This window comes from Polypterus senegalus, chromosome 9, assembly GCF_016835505.1.
Source record: "Polypterus senegalus isolate Bchr_013 chromosome 9, ASM1683550v1, whole genome shotgun sequence".
Classification (NCBI taxonomy): domain Eukaryota; kingdom Metazoa; phylum Chordata; class Cladistia; order Polypteriformes; family Polypteridae; genus Polypterus; species Polypterus senegalus.
The window spans coordinates 172,559,013-172,575,285 of NC_053162.1; the positions used below are offsets into that span (position 1 = coordinate 172,559,013).

Consider the following 16,273-nt stretch of genomic DNA (forward strand, 5'->3'; position numbering starts at 1 on the left):
AATTTCTTGTATTAGGAATCTGTTAGCTTTCACATACCCCTTGGGGTCAGAGCGCAGGGTCAGCCATTGTACAGCACCCCTGGAGCAATTACAGGTTAAGGGTCTTGCTCAAGGGCCCAGCAGAGTAGGATCTCTTTTGGCAGTGACAGGGATTCGAACCAGTAACCTTCGGGATACCAGCGCAGATCCTTAGCCTCAGAGCCACCACTCCGCCCTGAAATGTGGTGGAATGTAAGTTTGACACAAAATGCAAAAGATTTCAATAAAATTCTGTAATGTCAGATGAGACTCGATGTAAATCTTTTGCATTTTATGTCAATTTTATTCGCTGTTTTTTTGTATCGAATACGCCATCTGGGTGAATAATTTGAACTAACCAAAGAAGTAATCTTCGAAGTGGCTACGAGAAAAAGGACTACAAATAGTTTATCCAAACATTGACATTTTATTATGAATGTTTGTCTGCACGCCAGTTGACAAATTTTTCTTCTCTGAAAAGAATCGAGGATCATTTAACATCTACGATGCAGCAAAATAAGCTGAATGCCCTTACACTTCTTTGCATTGAAGCAGATTTAACAAGATCTGTGCGACTTCAGTGAAACAATTGAAGCCTTTTCATGGACAAAAGCGCAAAGGAAGAAATTCTAGTAGCTATTTAAGGCGAATTGAAGACATTTGATGGAAAGTTTTTTTTGTAGGTGATTAATGTTATGCAAAGTAGTGTAGTTATGAATTAAAAATATAATGTGGTTCAAAGATTATAAAGATTGTATTAAGTGCTTATATGTTTCAAAAATAAACTGTTACATATTAAATTGAAAATTATAAATCAACTTTTTTATGGCACAGAATTATGTGCTTTAGCCTCGGGCGTAGAAATGTGTAAATCCGGTCCTGAATTCACACAGTTGCACACAGGACTTGTAACTCAAAACTCTGAAGGCTTGCAGTCCATGAGCTACTGTATAAGTTCTGATGACATTTATGTCACACACACCCTAACTAACCCTCGTGGAAATGCAGGCCTCTACTGAGACCCTGCTTGTCCATTTTATATTTATAAAATGCAGGTTGGTAAGGAAGACATCACACTGCAACAAAAGCAGTTCTTTATTATCATGGGTTTATGAGAGACATAGAGAGATTAGAAATTGGAGGAAGCCAGCAAAAACAGCAGCACATTTCAGTTTAAAGGCAGGAGACTGATCATCTTTATACATATATCAGTATTTTGACAGTTAAATCAGTAAACCTCATGGCTTACATTAGAACTGTGCCATTTCAAACATATGAACCAGTAAGTAGAGACCTTTAGTTCCCAAAAGGAATTTTTAATAATTAAACATTAAACAGACCCAGCCACTTGAACACTTGCAGACAAAGAGTCAGTAAATGGTCATCTTACTGTCTCATGTTGGCAGAGGTCTGGCCACCACACAGACCAGACATTATAGCACCTGTTGTATTAGGTGGGCCCAAAGAGGCTCAGATCTTTTGTTATTTTGCCACTTTTCTTGTAATTAATGTTTATTCCTGGATGTTTTGCAGGTTATATTGCCACCTTTCTGTATTTACCTGGCTCTCCCTGACTGATTTCTGACCTGACGCTGACATCTTTTACCTTTTCATCTTTTGCTTTCTTTTCAGGCGCTCTCGAGATCACAGCAGCACTTCCAAGTCATGCAGGCAGATACACCTGTTCAGCCCGAAATCCTGCAGGACTGGCCTTCAAACACATCACTCTCAGTGTTTTGGGTAGGCTGGCATACCCTAAAATTAAAAAGCACTATATAACTGGACCTGTGGGCAGCATGGCTGTTGATCTACCTGAGTCTTTCTCCATGTGACTTGTGCTACATTCTTTTCAGAGCCGCCCACGCTGAGATCAATGGCTGAGTCTATTGAGGCCATCTTGAACCACGTTGTCGTTCTCCCATGTGAAGTTATTGGTTTCCCCCGGCCAACCATTAGCTGGCATAAAGATGGCATTCCTATTGGATCTGGTGAGAATGGGGTGCTGGGTTCTAGGCTACTGTCTGGCCATTTCCAGCTCAGCTTTGTCTTTTCCCTTTATTCTATTTTCAGTGTTTCACCTCTTTCAATTAATGCTTATTTTTCTGACTTCTGTTTCTCATTTTGTTTACTTCCTCTATAGGCTCCATCTCTCGCCGCTCCTTTTATTCCTTTTTGACGACTTCTTCATTTCTATAATGTCTGCTCTTCTCTCTGTTCTTCCTTCTTCATCTCCCTTTTATATGCTAATCCCTTGGTTCTCCTAGGTCCCAGATTGGCAGTGCTGCCAAATGGAGCCCTCAGGATCTCTCGCGTTACCTCAGATGATGCTGGCACTTACCTGTGTATAGCCCAGAATGAAGCGGGCAAAACGCTGGGTGAGACGCGACTTACTGTGCAAGGTGAGCATTGTGTCCATTAGACATCGTTATTTTTTCTTTCCATTCTGTGCTAATTTCAGTTCTATGGCTACTGGCAGATTTCCTATCCTCTTATATTGTCCAAGAAAAGAAAAGCCGATAAAGAGAGAAGAGAGGTTCAAGAGAGAAATAAGGCATAACACGCAATTGTAATGAGTGGCGAGGCACCTGTGTTTCCTGTTAATAACCTAAAAGCAGCACTAGCTGTTTGTTGATATTTTCTGCCCTGCGGTGGGTATATGAAGTGTTTTTTGTAGCCGTCACTAAAACTGAGTTCGACATCTCTGCCTTAGGTGAATTTTCAGAACATCCATTTTCCCTGTTCAGATAAAGGTGTGGTCCATCTGATTCAGCCCACGTCCAGGTGATGGCCAGCTGTGTACCTTCCCAGGGTATAAGGCTTCAGGCAAGATGACAGGTCTTCAAAGCTGAGAAACCTCAGGGTTGCTGGTTCAATCTACCCCTCTGACTCACTGAGTGACCTTGAGCAAGTCATGTCACCTCCTGGTTCTAAATGAGTAAAATGTCCCTTCAACAGTTCTGGGGTGGTGCAGTAGTTAGTGCAGCTGATTTGCAGATGGCTTTGAAATCCAGGAGGGAATTTGTATTTTCTCCCTGCGTCTGCTTGGCCTTTTCCTCCCACATTCCCAAAGACATACATGTTAGGCATTAATATATATCTAGTTCGCCCGGTATGGGTGGGGGTGTGAGTGGTCCCTGCGATGGGACTGGAACCTCATCTTGCACCTTGTACTGCAGGGTTAGGCTACAGCCCCCCATGACCCTGAATTGAATTAACTCTTTGAAGGCTGAATATTTTTGCCAAAAAAGCGATGGTTTCACACAGAAATCAACATAAAACATCTGTTGCTGCCAGTTTGACATGAATGTGTGGCAGGCTTGCTGCCAAGCTGGCTTCACATGGCTGAGGCAGCAGCAGCAGCAGCGGTCACAGTCGCAGTGCATTGCAATCTGGTTTCTACCTCTTATCATTGTTAAGTGGCACTCCTCCCTGGCGAACCTTGCCGTAGGTGTATCAGCTACATGAATCCGTTCAGCACCACGATTAGCTGGGGACCAATCAACTGAAACTGGAACCTCACCTTCATTTTCGATCACTTGTATCAAAATCGGAGTCCGACAAGTCATAGTCTAGTTCAGAGATAATAAGCAAAACGTCATCCATGCAGTAATTTGCTTTATGTTTTCACTTTGATCTCTTGCAAGATGTCAGTGCCATTTTTGCTGTTGTTTGCGCCTTACTGCTCACACGAGCGCTGGAAATTTTGGTCAGACCAAGGAAGCTAACTTTTCTTCTAGCAACGAGAGTCCAACTAAAACATATCAGTTGCTTTTTTCACAGTGTGCAGTTGATTACCGTCATCTACTCCTCCTTTTGACAAAAGTTGACATCAGCCCTGAAAGAGTTAAGAGGGTTTAAGAATGGCAGCTCTGTTGTAAATCCGTACTTACTGTATAATGTACGTTTGGATGTTGTATACAACACAAAGACGCCATATACATGAATAAAGGTTGATCTTTGACCTTTGGATACCCAAAGCTCCTGTAAGCCTGAGTGACCTTTTCTTTGACCTTGGTGTTCCTCAACGTGCTCAGAAATCCATTAACGGTTCGTAACTGTGATGAAGCAAGCAGTTCCCTCCTGAGTCTTCATCTTCCCCTACATGAGTGTCCTTGTTATTAAACAGCACCATCATCTTTAAGAAGGCCCAGTGTTTGGTCCTGCTGATAAATCAGGCCCTACAAACTGCTGTCAAGCTATCGCAAAGTCCAAGTGCCCATTGGTAGCTTCACCTTTTCATGTGTGGCCTAAAACATTTGAATTTGGTTGCTGGTGAATGACGTAGTTTAACTTGTAGAGATGTATGCATTCTAACATGTCTAGCAGTAGCTGCACTCTATTATTAACTTACTCTGCTGGTTATTAGTTCTTGGTTTGGGTTTATTGGCCTCCACTGACTAGTCCTCGATGAGGGGTAATGTATTGTGTAAAAATTATGTTTTTGCTGTTTTTCTTTCTATTATAATTCTTTCATGTCTTATCTCATGGCCTTCGCAGTGCCCCCAGTCCTGAGAGCTTCCAACCAGGAAAGAACTGCAGTTCTCAACCAATCAGTCAGCTTGGTCTGTGAGGTCGAAGGTCAGCCTAAAATAGAAATCAGCTGGCTCAAAGATGGACGTCCAATCCGAGATGGTGGGAGGCTCAAGGTGCTGCCCAATGGAACTATTTGGATCCAACCGACACAGAGGGGTGATGCTGGCCGTTATACCTGCTCAGCAGTAAACGCAGCAGGGATGTCCAGCCTTGACATCAGACTTGTCATCCATGGTGAGTGGAAAGCAAAGCTTCACTTACACTCAGATACAGTGGTGTGAAAAACTATTTGCCCCCTTCCTGATTTCTTATTCTTTTGCATGTTTGTCACACAAAATGTTTCTGATTATCAAACACATTTAACCATTAGTCAAATATAACACAAGTAAACACAAAATGCAGTTTTTAAATGATGGTTTTTATTATTTAGGGAGAAAAAATCCAAACCTACATGGCCCTGTGTGAAAAAGTAATTGCCCCCTTGTTAAAAAATCACCTAACTGTGGTGTATCACACCTGAGTTCAATTTCCGTAGCCACCCCCAGGCCTGATTACTGCCACACCTGTTTCAATCAAGAAATCACTTAAATAGGAGCTGCCTGACACAGAGAAGTAGACCAAAAGCACCTCAAAAGCTAGACATCATGCCAAGATCCAAAGAAATTCAGGAACAAATGAGAACAGAAGTAATTGAGATCTATCAGTCTGGTAAAGGTTATAAAGCCATTTCTAAAGCTTTGGGACTCCAGCGAACCACAGTGAGAGCCATTATCCACAAATGGCAAAAACATGGAACAGTGGTGAACCTTCCCAGGAGTGGCCGGCCGACCAAAATTACCCCAAGAGCGCAGAGACGACTCATCCGAGAGGTCACAAAAGACCCCAGGACAACGTCTAAAGAACTGCAGGCCTCACTTGCCTCAATTAAGGTCAGTGTTCACGACTCCACCATAAGAAAGAGACTGGGCAAAAACGGCCTGCATGGCAGATTTCCAAGACGCAAACCACTGTTAAGCAAAAAGAACATTAGGGCTCGTCACAATGATTGCCAAGACTTTTGGGAAAATACCTTGTGGACTGATGAGACAAAAGTTGAACTTTTTGGAAAGCAAATGTCCCGTTACATCTGGCGGAAAAGGAACACAGAATTTCAGAAAAAGAACATCATACCAACAGTAAAATATGGTGGTGGTAGTGTGATGGTCTGGGGTTGTTTTGCTGCTTCAGGACCTGGAAGGCTTGCTGTGATAGATGGAACCATGAATTCTACTGTCTACCAAAAATCCTGAAGGAGAATGTCCGGCCATCTGTTCGTCAACTCAAGCTGAAGCGATCTTGGGTGCTGCAACAGGACAATGACCCAAAACACACCAGCAAATCCACCTCTGAATGGCTGAAGAAAAACAAAATGAAGACTTTGGAGTGGCCTAGTCAAAGTCCTGACCTGAATCCAATTCAGATGCTATGGCATGACCTTAAAAAGGCGGTTCATGCTAGAAAACCCTCAAATAAAGCTGAATTACAACAATTCTGCAAAGATGAGTGGGCCAAAATTCCTCCAGAGCGCTGTAAAAGACTCATTGCAAGTTATCACAAACGCTTGATTGCAGTTATTGCTGCTAAGGGTGGCCCAACCAGTTATTAGGTTCAGGGGGCAATTACTTTTTCACACAGGGCCATGTAGGTTTGGATTTTTTTTCTCCCTAAATAATAAAAACCATAATTTAAAAACTGCATTTTGTGTTTACTTGTGTTATATTTGACTAATGGTTAAATGTGTTTGATGATCAGAAACATTTTGTGTGACAAACATGCAAAAGAATAAGAAATCAGGAAGGGGGCAAATAGTTTTTCACACCACTGTATGTTACTAATATATTTTCCTCATAAAGTAGCTTAATATATTGTGCCTAGAGATTTGCTTTGTAAAATGTGTTATACTAAAAGAATAGAAACTATTTTGTAAGGCTAAATGTTTGAAATCTCAGATAATTATTACCCATAATTATTAAATTGCTGTAGTTTGCATGTTAAGCTAACTGGCAACTGGAATGGGAGTGTAAGTGTGTGAATGTGTGCCCATGTATAGGGTGGCACCCCATCATGGTTTGATTCCTGCTTTGTGTCAAGTGGTTCCATGATAGGCACCAGTTCCCTGAAACCTCAGACTGTATAAGTCAAGGCTGGGCAAAGTCGTTCCTTGAGGGCCGCAGTGGCTGCAGGTTTCTGTTCCAACCCAGTTGCTTAATAAGAAACCCTTATTGCTTATTTTAGTCTTAATGGATTGTAGACTATCTTAAAGACAGACCTCAGCATGAGCGTCTCGGGAAATGCAGGTCTGACATTGTGGTCAGCAACACAGGAACGCCACAGGGGACTGTGCTTTCTCCGGTCCTGTTTAGCCAACATACATCGGACTTCTAATACAACTGGAGTCCTGCCATGTGCAAAAGTTTGCTGACAACACTGGTATCGTGGGCTGCATCAGGAGTGGGCAGGAGGAGGAGTACAGGAATCTAATCAAGGACTTTGTTAAATGGTGCGACTCAAACCACTTACATCTGAACTCCAGCAAAACCAAGGAGCTGGTGGTGGATTTTAGGAGGACCAGGCCCCTCATGAACCTCGTGATCATCAGAGGCGACTGTGTGCAGAGGGTTCAGACCTATAAATACCTGGGAGTGCAGCTGGATGATAAATTGTATTGGACTGCCAATACTGATGCTCTGTGTAAGAGCGACGGGCACTAGGCAGGCTCCTGTCAATCATGGAGAATTCACTGCATCCACTGAACAGGATCATCTCCAGACAGAGGAGCAGCTTCAGCGACAGACTGCTGTCACCATCCTGCTCCACTGACAGACTAAGGAGACCCCACACTATGCGGCTCTTCAATTCCACCCGGGAGGGTAAACGTTAACATTATAAAAAGTTATTGTCTGTTATACCTACATTTTTATCACTCTTTAATTTAATATTGTTTTGTATCAGTATGCTGCTGCTGGAGTATGTGAATTTCTCCTTGGGATTAATAAAGTATATGTCAAAGGCTATAGGAGGTGTCTAGAGGCTGTTATATGTGCAAAAGGAGGCTCAACTACCGTATATACTCGAGTATAAGCCAACCCGAATATAAGCTGGGGTGCCTAATTTTACCTATTCATTTATACAACTTCTCACCCTTTTTTTTGTTTTGTTGCAGTTCCTCCTCTTATAGTGACTGACCGAACTGAGCTGTCTGTTATTGAAGGCTATCAAGCCCTCTTACCGTGTGCCGCTCAGGGTTTTCCGGAAATGAGGATCTCTTGGGAAAAAGGTGGCTCAGTGGTGCGCGATCTGCCAGGCAAGTTCACAAGGCTACGATCCGGCCAGCTGGTGGTGGAGCATGCTGAGGTGAGATATGATGATGTGGCGCCGACCTTTTACCAGTAATAGGCAACATGCAAAAGCACCTACTGTAGTCATGTGTGTCTGTCTATCCGAATGAAGCAACTTGGCTCCCAGTGGCCCAATTTCATTGAAATTTGATACACTTATTTTTCTAGAAAAATTGCCAGAACAGTTTCATTTTTGTTGAGATATGTCAAACAGAACACACTGTATATGCTTTTAAAATTTGAAAAAATAACTAGAGGATTTCTGAAATCGTCTATTTTAAACCATATTATCAAAAGATGAGTGAGTCTCATCATGTTCAATACTAGGCTGGTCTAACCTACCAGTTTAGGATTAACACACACAGATGTGCAGTCACCCACACAAAGATCCTATTGACACAGCTACGTATGAATAATGAAGTGGCAGTCACTCATTACTCATGTAGTACTCCACATAGGATTCCACATACAGTAAAGTACATGTGAGAGATGCATCCAATGTCTGTCACTCCTCAGTACTCTACATAGGGACTCACTGTTTCCGGCACTAACAAACGTATGGGTGTCACCAAGGCACATGAGAGCTCAAACCACTTTAGGTTATATGCCACTTAATGAACAACGATGTCTTACTTGTACTGCGCTTGTTCTTTCTATTGAGGTGCAGCCTCTTAGCCTTGATAAACCCTGCAAGGTTGAGCATATATTAATCTCCCCTGCACCAGATCCCCAGATATTTATTATGTCACTTCAACCACTCTAGATGTAAAGACAAAATAAAGAAATGTAAAAGCAACATGGTATTAATTAAAGTATCATAATACCACTAGAAGAAAATAAAAATGAGATTAAAAGAGACAGCAAATGTCTGTTCTGGATGGATTTTTGATTCAGCCATTGGCGTGATGCTTGAATTATTCTTTTTGATCCACATGAAATGGTCAGTCTCTCTTTCTGATGTGTCTCAGTCTCTGACATCTCTTTCTATGTCGTTCCTCTTTTGGTCCCTCAGATGAGCCATATGTACTGTATGTTAAAATTACACGTGAGATTTCAGGACATGTGACATTACACACGTATACATTGGCTAATTGTCCTAGTGATTGGTGGCTCAGCACAAAACGTTTGATCTTGCAGGTGTCTGTACAATATCTAAAAGTGTCCATTTGTTTCCCCCATTAAGTTGTAGACTGATTGACTGTTTTAGACTAAGAGCACAATAAATTTCTTGAGTAACAAAACGTGCATTAAAGTTATAAATTACTGGTACGGTGCAAAAAGAATGTATAAATGTATTTGGGTCAAAAATTATTAGTACACCAGTAACTGCGCACTGCATGATAACGTGCAGTGAATACACTTGACTTGTAGTTTTCATCCTCTTTCTCTGTACATTTAGCATTCGTTTGTTCAGAGGTTGATGCGCTTGCTGCTTCCTGAGCAGCTCCTCTTTTTTCCACCCTAGCGGCCCGCTGCTTCTCTTCTTCCGTCGGCATCTTTTCACGTTAAAACTGATTAAGTCAGTGTTTGTGTTGCAATTACTTAGTACAATTTCCTTTATTTTTCACTTAAGCTGGCACTTAAGTCTCAATTTTGTCATGAGAATGATTTAAGACATGAAGAGGTAGGGGAAGTGACGGCAAAGGTGGTAGGGATGAGAACAGCGGCCACACACATGCGCCACTCGGCGGCTGCTGAAAATTGATTCTACAATAGAATAACCATGGAGGTGGGCGGCACAGTGGTGCAGTGGTAGTGCTGCTGCCTCAAAGCTAGGAGACCCGGGTTCACCTCCTGGGTCCTCCCTACGTGGAGCTTGCATACTCTCCCCGTGTCTGCGTGGGTTTCCTCCCACAGTCCAAACACATGCAGGTTAGGTGCATTGGTGATCCTAAATTATACCTAGTGTGTGCTTGGTATGTATGTGTGTGGGTGTGTGTGCCCTGTGGTGGGCTGGGCCCTGCTCGGGGATTTGGCCCTGCCTTGCTCCCTGTGCTGGCTGGGATTGGCTCCAGCAGATCCCCATGACCCTGTGTTGGGATATAGCAGGTTGGATAATGGATGGATGCACATAGATTATTATTGTTCTTTTTTGTATTCCTTTCTCTCCAACACTTTTGGGTCTCTTTTCGACAAGCTGCTCTTTCTTCTTCACTTAGTCGTTGACGTGTCATCTAGAAAGTATAAAATTGTTAAGAGGTGGGAGCACATAAAGTGTGTCTGCCAAAAGCATTCCAACAACTCAGAGGTTAAACGTCCGTGATCTTGTTTTAAATTGGTTGTTCTCATGTTACGTCAAAGTGTCTTTCTGAGAAGGTCACGTCTCGACCCAAGATTTTTTTATATAATAGATAGACGTCTCTTTTATTATATTCTGGATCTTCTTATACCCTTTGGGATGGGCCACTACCCTTGAGCTTTCTGTAAGTAATAACTGTTCGTTCTGGTTGTTTATAGGATATCTGCTGATTTATAAGTAATCTCTCAGTACATTTTGTGCATTACATCTTGGTCTTTGTTGTTCACTTGACCTTTATCTGGCTTCCTGATGTGCCTGAACAGGTTTCTGACATTTATTAACCCTTTATGCAGTTTCCTTAAAGATGAATGCTATTTTTTAATACGGAAGGCATATCAAAACACTTTATCCTAAAAAGGCTATGTGTCTAATTTTGTGTCCTCAATATGAACTGGGAAGTTGGAATTTCAGAATTCCAATTAGAAAGTTTCAACAAGAACTCCCACCCTCCCCTTCACAAGTCGAAATTCCTACTCGGAAAGTCAGGAGAGTCTCACCAACCCCAACCTCAAAATGAAGGATGGGTGCACCGCGTATCAACAGTTAATGAAAGCTGCAGTTTTATACTGTTTATTAACACTTCTGTCTGTCTGTTTGTCTGTCTGTCTGTCGGTGTCTCACCAAATCAGTCATCCACACAGCACTCTTCAGCTTCTATCCGTGGACATGCTGCTTCAGTGTTTGGATGCACAAAATACTGCATAAGTTGTTATCAACTTGTTCAGTAGTTGTCTGTATTTCTAAAAGAGCAAGCATAACAAAGGTTGTCCTGGAGGTGTCCATATTGGTTTACCAAATGTTTTACTGGAAGGTGGTCAACTCGGGTGTCATCCTTCCCAGCTCTCTGACATCCAACTTTTGTGGTAAATGGAACGTAGCATCATCATTAACCATATTAATGGAGTGCACCACAAGGGAGCATGCCATAGTAGTTTTTCTCTACAATGCCCTTAACTCTTTCACTGTAACATTCGATTTTACATAATTATTTTGTAATTGTCCTTACCTACAATTTTGAATATTGATCTACATTGTTAAAATAAAAGTTTTCTTTGCAATGGTGAGTTTTTAAAAGTTTGGTGTGAAAGTGTCCTCAGATCAGATTACATGGTGTAAGAGTTTTGATTCCCTCGAGTGCAAACGCAGCTGTCTAAGTCTGGCTAGCATTTAACTCATCTGCTGATTTGTGTAATGCACTCTTACACCGTTACACCCACAAACAGTTACACCATTCTTGCTGGCTCTTCTCTTCAGTATTTGAAGTGATGCCAGACCTCCACGTGACCTGAGCAGAGTTGCTTGCGCTCACTGAAGGTAATGGACACACTGGCCAGTCCACACAGGAGGACAGAACCCTAGTCTGTTATCTTCAGAACCCTGATTTAGATGACCCATATGTTGCTACCTAACGGTGTTTCTTTTATTTTCTTTGTTGTTTCAGGCAGACGACGCTGGCCTCTACACCTGTGTGGCAGAAAATGTGGCAGGAACAGCGCGACGGGACATTCGCCTCTCAGTTCACGTCCGTCCCACGTTCATTGAACTGCCTGGAGATGTCACGCTGAACACTGGTCAGCGCCTCACACTGTCATGCCTGGCAGGGGGGACACCGACTCCAGCTGTCAGCTGGACAGTCAATAACAAGCCCATTCCAGGTACAACCCAGTAAAGAACCATGAAGCTGAGGTTTTGGCAGTGAATAATACTTACTCTTAGCCCTAAATGTACAGGGGTTTGGCAGACAGTATGTCCCCCATGATAATAAACCATGGGGCTGCAATACACCAGCTGGCACGTGAAAGGACTCGAGGATAGATGTATATATAAAAGTAATTTGATCATAAAGTGTTTTGGCTTACCATTCAGCACGAGCGGTCCATCCATTTATCTATTATTTGATCTATTTTGTGGTCATAGGCAAAGATGGACAAAAGTTGGGAACAAACAGTACACTAGCGATGACCTGGGAAATGCACTGGCATTCCACTAGGACGAACTAAGTACAGTCTCATTGACGCACATACCTACACTCATTCCTATTAAACAAATATAAAGGTTACAAGTTAGTAAAATTTGCACTTTTGGGGAATATAAAGGTTACATGTTACTAAAATATCTTTGGGATATCATAGGCAAATTAAAGTATTCATAGGAAAATTGACACAGACACAGGAAGAATGCGCAAGCTTTATACAGATAATGACTGGGCTAGAATTCAAACCTTGGAATTTGGCAATGTGAGGCTAACCACTGTGCCAATGCTTCTGGAAAGGTGCTCTCTAAATTCAGCAGAGCGGCCACCCCCCAATGGAAAAACAGAGGCGAGTAATAATTATTTTCATAATGTTCTTTGGGGTTACTTATCATGTTTTGCTGCTTTGTAAAGTCACATGACTATCCCAAAAGTGACAGCTGCCATTTGCTCCCAGTGTCTTTGACATCTCATTTCGTCTGTATAACTCATAACGTAAGATGATGATGATGGATTTTTTGATGTATAAAGTATCTTGAGATGCTGCTGACTATGATAAATAGATAGATACTTTATTAATCCCAAGGGGAAATTCACATAATCCAGCAGCAGCATACTGATACAAAAAACAATATTAAATTAAAGAGTAATAAAAATGCAGGTATAACAGACACTAACTTTAAACAGTGTTAATGTTTATGGGTGGAATTGACGAGTCGCATAGTGTGGGGGAGAAATGACCTCCTCAGTCTGTCAGTGGAGCATGACGGTGACAGCAGTCTGTCGCTGAAGCTGCTCCTCTGTCTGGAGATGATCCTGTTCAGTGGATGCAGTGGACTCTTCATGATTGACAGGAGCCTGCTCAGCGCCCGTCGCTCTGCCACGGATGTCAAACTGTCCAGCTTCATTCCTACAATAGAGCCTGCCTTCCTCACCAGTTTGTCCAGGTGTGAGGTGTCCTTCTTCTTTATGCTGCCTCCCCAGCACACCACTGCGTAGAAGAGGGCGCTCACCACAACCGTCTGGTAGAACATCTGCAGCATTGACAGTAAATTGCAGGATTCATTCTTCAGTACTGCCAGTGATCCCAGAATTGTGCCGTATCTCCTTATTAGAATATTTTTTACTATTGAAAGCAGTTGTATCAACTGGATTTTGTTTTTGTTGTTCAGAAAGGGTATTCTTCTTATTGTTTTCTTCCACTTTCTATGGTAAATCCCTGTGTGTCAAAAGTCTACTGGTCAAATTCAGGGTCTGCCTTACCAGCACAGTGGAAGAATCAATGTTAATTTAACGATGTCTTCAACGAGGGTCGGACAGCTGAGCACTCTTTAAAGGTGGCATTATGGGAGGAAGTTAAAATGGAACTGTGCTTAAAGTCTTGAGCTAAAGAAATGAGAACCGTTAGAAAGCTTTACTTGAAATAAGGTTAGATAACTGCTTCCTACACACACTCAGGGTATCCCAGGAATCAATCAGTAGGTTGCTGAGGTTAAGTTCATCTGTCAATAAAGCTGAGTTAACAATCCCAAAAAAGCTGACCTAATGGTGCCTGTCCCCAGCCTGTTCCTAAACTTGGCATGGGATCTGAGCCCCCACTCAACTGTGAATTGGACTGATCAGGTCGGAGACTACTATGTTACATTTGTCATGTTATGTTGGTTATGCTATGCTGTGTTTTGTTATGGTGGATGTGTCAAGTTCTGTTGTCGTGCTGTGTTGTATTGTGACGTGATGGGCTGTGCAGTGTTGTGCTGCAATGCGTTATTCTTTGTTTCATTGTGATGTTTTATGTTGCATTGCATGTTAAGTTGTCCTGTGCTGTGATGTATTGTGTTTTGCTGTGTTGCATTGTGATGTACTTATACTATACTGTGCTGTACTGTATTCTGATGTGTTTTGATCTATTGTCAGTCAGTCAGTCATTGTCCAACTTGCTATATCCTAACACAGGGTCACGGGGGTCTGTTGAAGCCAACACAGGGCGTAAGGCATGAGCAAATCCCAGGCAGGGCGCCAGCCCACCGCAGTTCATCTGTCGTGTTATGTTGAGTTCTGATATGCTATTGTGTTGTGTTGAGTTGTATTTAATCATATTGTGTTATGTTGCAAGGTGATGTGTTATATTATCTTTTTCTATATTGCTGTGGTTTTCTGTATTATGATGTATTATGCTCTGTTGTGTTTACATGTTGTGGTGGGCTGGCGCCCTGCCCGGGGTTTGTTTCCTGCCCTGCGCCCTGTGTTGGCTGGGATTGACTCCAGCAGACCCCCGTGACCCTGTAGTTAGGATATAGCGGGTTGGATAATGGATGGATGGATGTATTTACATGTATTAGGAACACAAATTATATTGGCAGTGGCATGGTTGGAAAGTTTAAAGGTTCTGGGTTCATATCCTGATCCAGTGGTCCTTGCAACCTTCCACTAGACATTTAGCTTTAGGGAATGGATAGATATGTATGATATATACAAATAATTAATTTCATCATGTATACATACATTCATTCACTTAGTCATTTATTTTCCATATCTGAATATATCTGAAGCATGAAACCATTTAGCTTTATTTGGACAACACTAGTTTTACACCCTGCGTTGGACTGGCACACTGCCCAGGGTTTGTTTCCTGCCTTGCGCCCTGTGTTGGCTGGGATTGGCTCCAGCAGACCCCCGTGACCCTGCAGTTAGGATATAGTGGGTTGGATAATTAATGGATGGATATTTGATTTAAATGATTGTGTATTAAGGCACCACGGTGGCGCAGTGGGTGGCACTGCTGCCTCGCACTTAGGAGACCCAGGTTCTCTTCCCATGTCCTCCCTGCGTGGAGTTTGCTTGTTCTCCCCGTGTCTGCGTGGGATGCTCCGGTTTCCTCCCACAGTCCAAAGACATGCATGTTAGGTGGATTGGTGATTCTAAATTGGCCCTAATGTGTTCTTGGTGTGTGGGTGTGTTTGTGTGTGTCCTGCGGTGAGTTGGCAGCCTGCCTGGGATTGGTTCCTGCCTTGTGCCCTGTGTTGGCTGGGATTGGCTCCAGCAGACCCCCGTGACCCTGTGTTCGGATTCAGCGGGTTGGAAAATGGATGGATGTATTAGGGCATCACGGTGGCGCAGTGGGTAGCGCTGCTGCCTCACAGTTAGGAGACCTGGGTTCTCTTCCCATGTCCTCCCTGCGTGGAGTTTGCTTGTTCTCGCCGTGCCTGCATGGGTTTCCTCCCACAGTCCAAAGACATGCAGGTTAGGTACACTGGTGATCCTAAATTGTCCCTAGTGTGTGCTTGGTGTGTGGGTGTGTATATGCCCTGTGGTGGACTGGTTTCCTGCCTTGCACCCTGTGTTGGCTGGGATTGGCTCCAGCAGACCCCCGTGACCCTGTAGTTAGGATATAGCGGGGATGGATGGATAGTTTTACACCAGGAGCTGGGGTAAAGTCAGTGGTTGAAGATGGCCAGTACATACTGGTACTTCATACTGACATTTAGTTAATATATGCATACCAGTGTGTACTGTCAGACTAAATTAGCAACCCTTATTTATAACAACAGACGTCCATTCACATGTCCGGGGGGGAAAGCACCTTGAAGTAAATTGTGCATGTCATTGTGCCTTCAGACCGCCGATGGGATACTCCATCCCAACAATTCATTATTCAGTACTTACACCAAAGACTACCAGATCAATTTTTCCAATTCAAGCACTGATTAAAGTATTTATTACCAGGGAACCTCTGTAACTTTAGTCCCATCTGAATCACTGAAATGACGGAAATGTCTGAACGGGCTTTTCCTTCCCAGAGATGTGAGTGTGTTAGGTTAACTTGTCAATTTCAATTGTTGGTGTGAGGATCTCATGTGAAGGACTGATGCCTTCCTTATCCATGCTGTTTTTATGTCACCATTACAGTCTAAAGCCCCCATGACCTTGTCTTGGATTAAGGGTTCTCAGATTGTGATGTAATGATAATGAACTTTGAGATATAACAAAATGAAGATTTGGTTTGCTCGTCCTGACTGACTACCTACCTTTACATCTCATTTTCAAACGCCACAGTTCCCATATTAAAATAATCTG

The 16,273-nt window shown here is 42.7% G+C and overlaps 1 protein-coding gene across 1 annotated transcript in view; it reads left to right on the forward strand.

The window, feature by feature from the left end:
- The window catches only part of LOC120535995 (hemicentin-1-like), a 222,098-nt gene that overhangs the window by 161,564 nt on the left and 44,261 nt on the right, over positions 1-16,273 (forward strand). Inside the window, 6 exon segments of the mRNA XM_039764259.1 lie at positions 1,651-1,758; positions 1,872-2,006; positions 2,283-2,417; positions 4,516-4,785; positions 7,754-7,944; positions 11,669-11,882. Of these exon segments, the coding sequence (XP_039620193.1) occupies positions 1,651-1,758; positions 1,872-2,006; positions 2,283-2,417; positions 4,516-4,785; positions 7,754-7,944; positions 11,669-11,882 (1,053 nt within the window).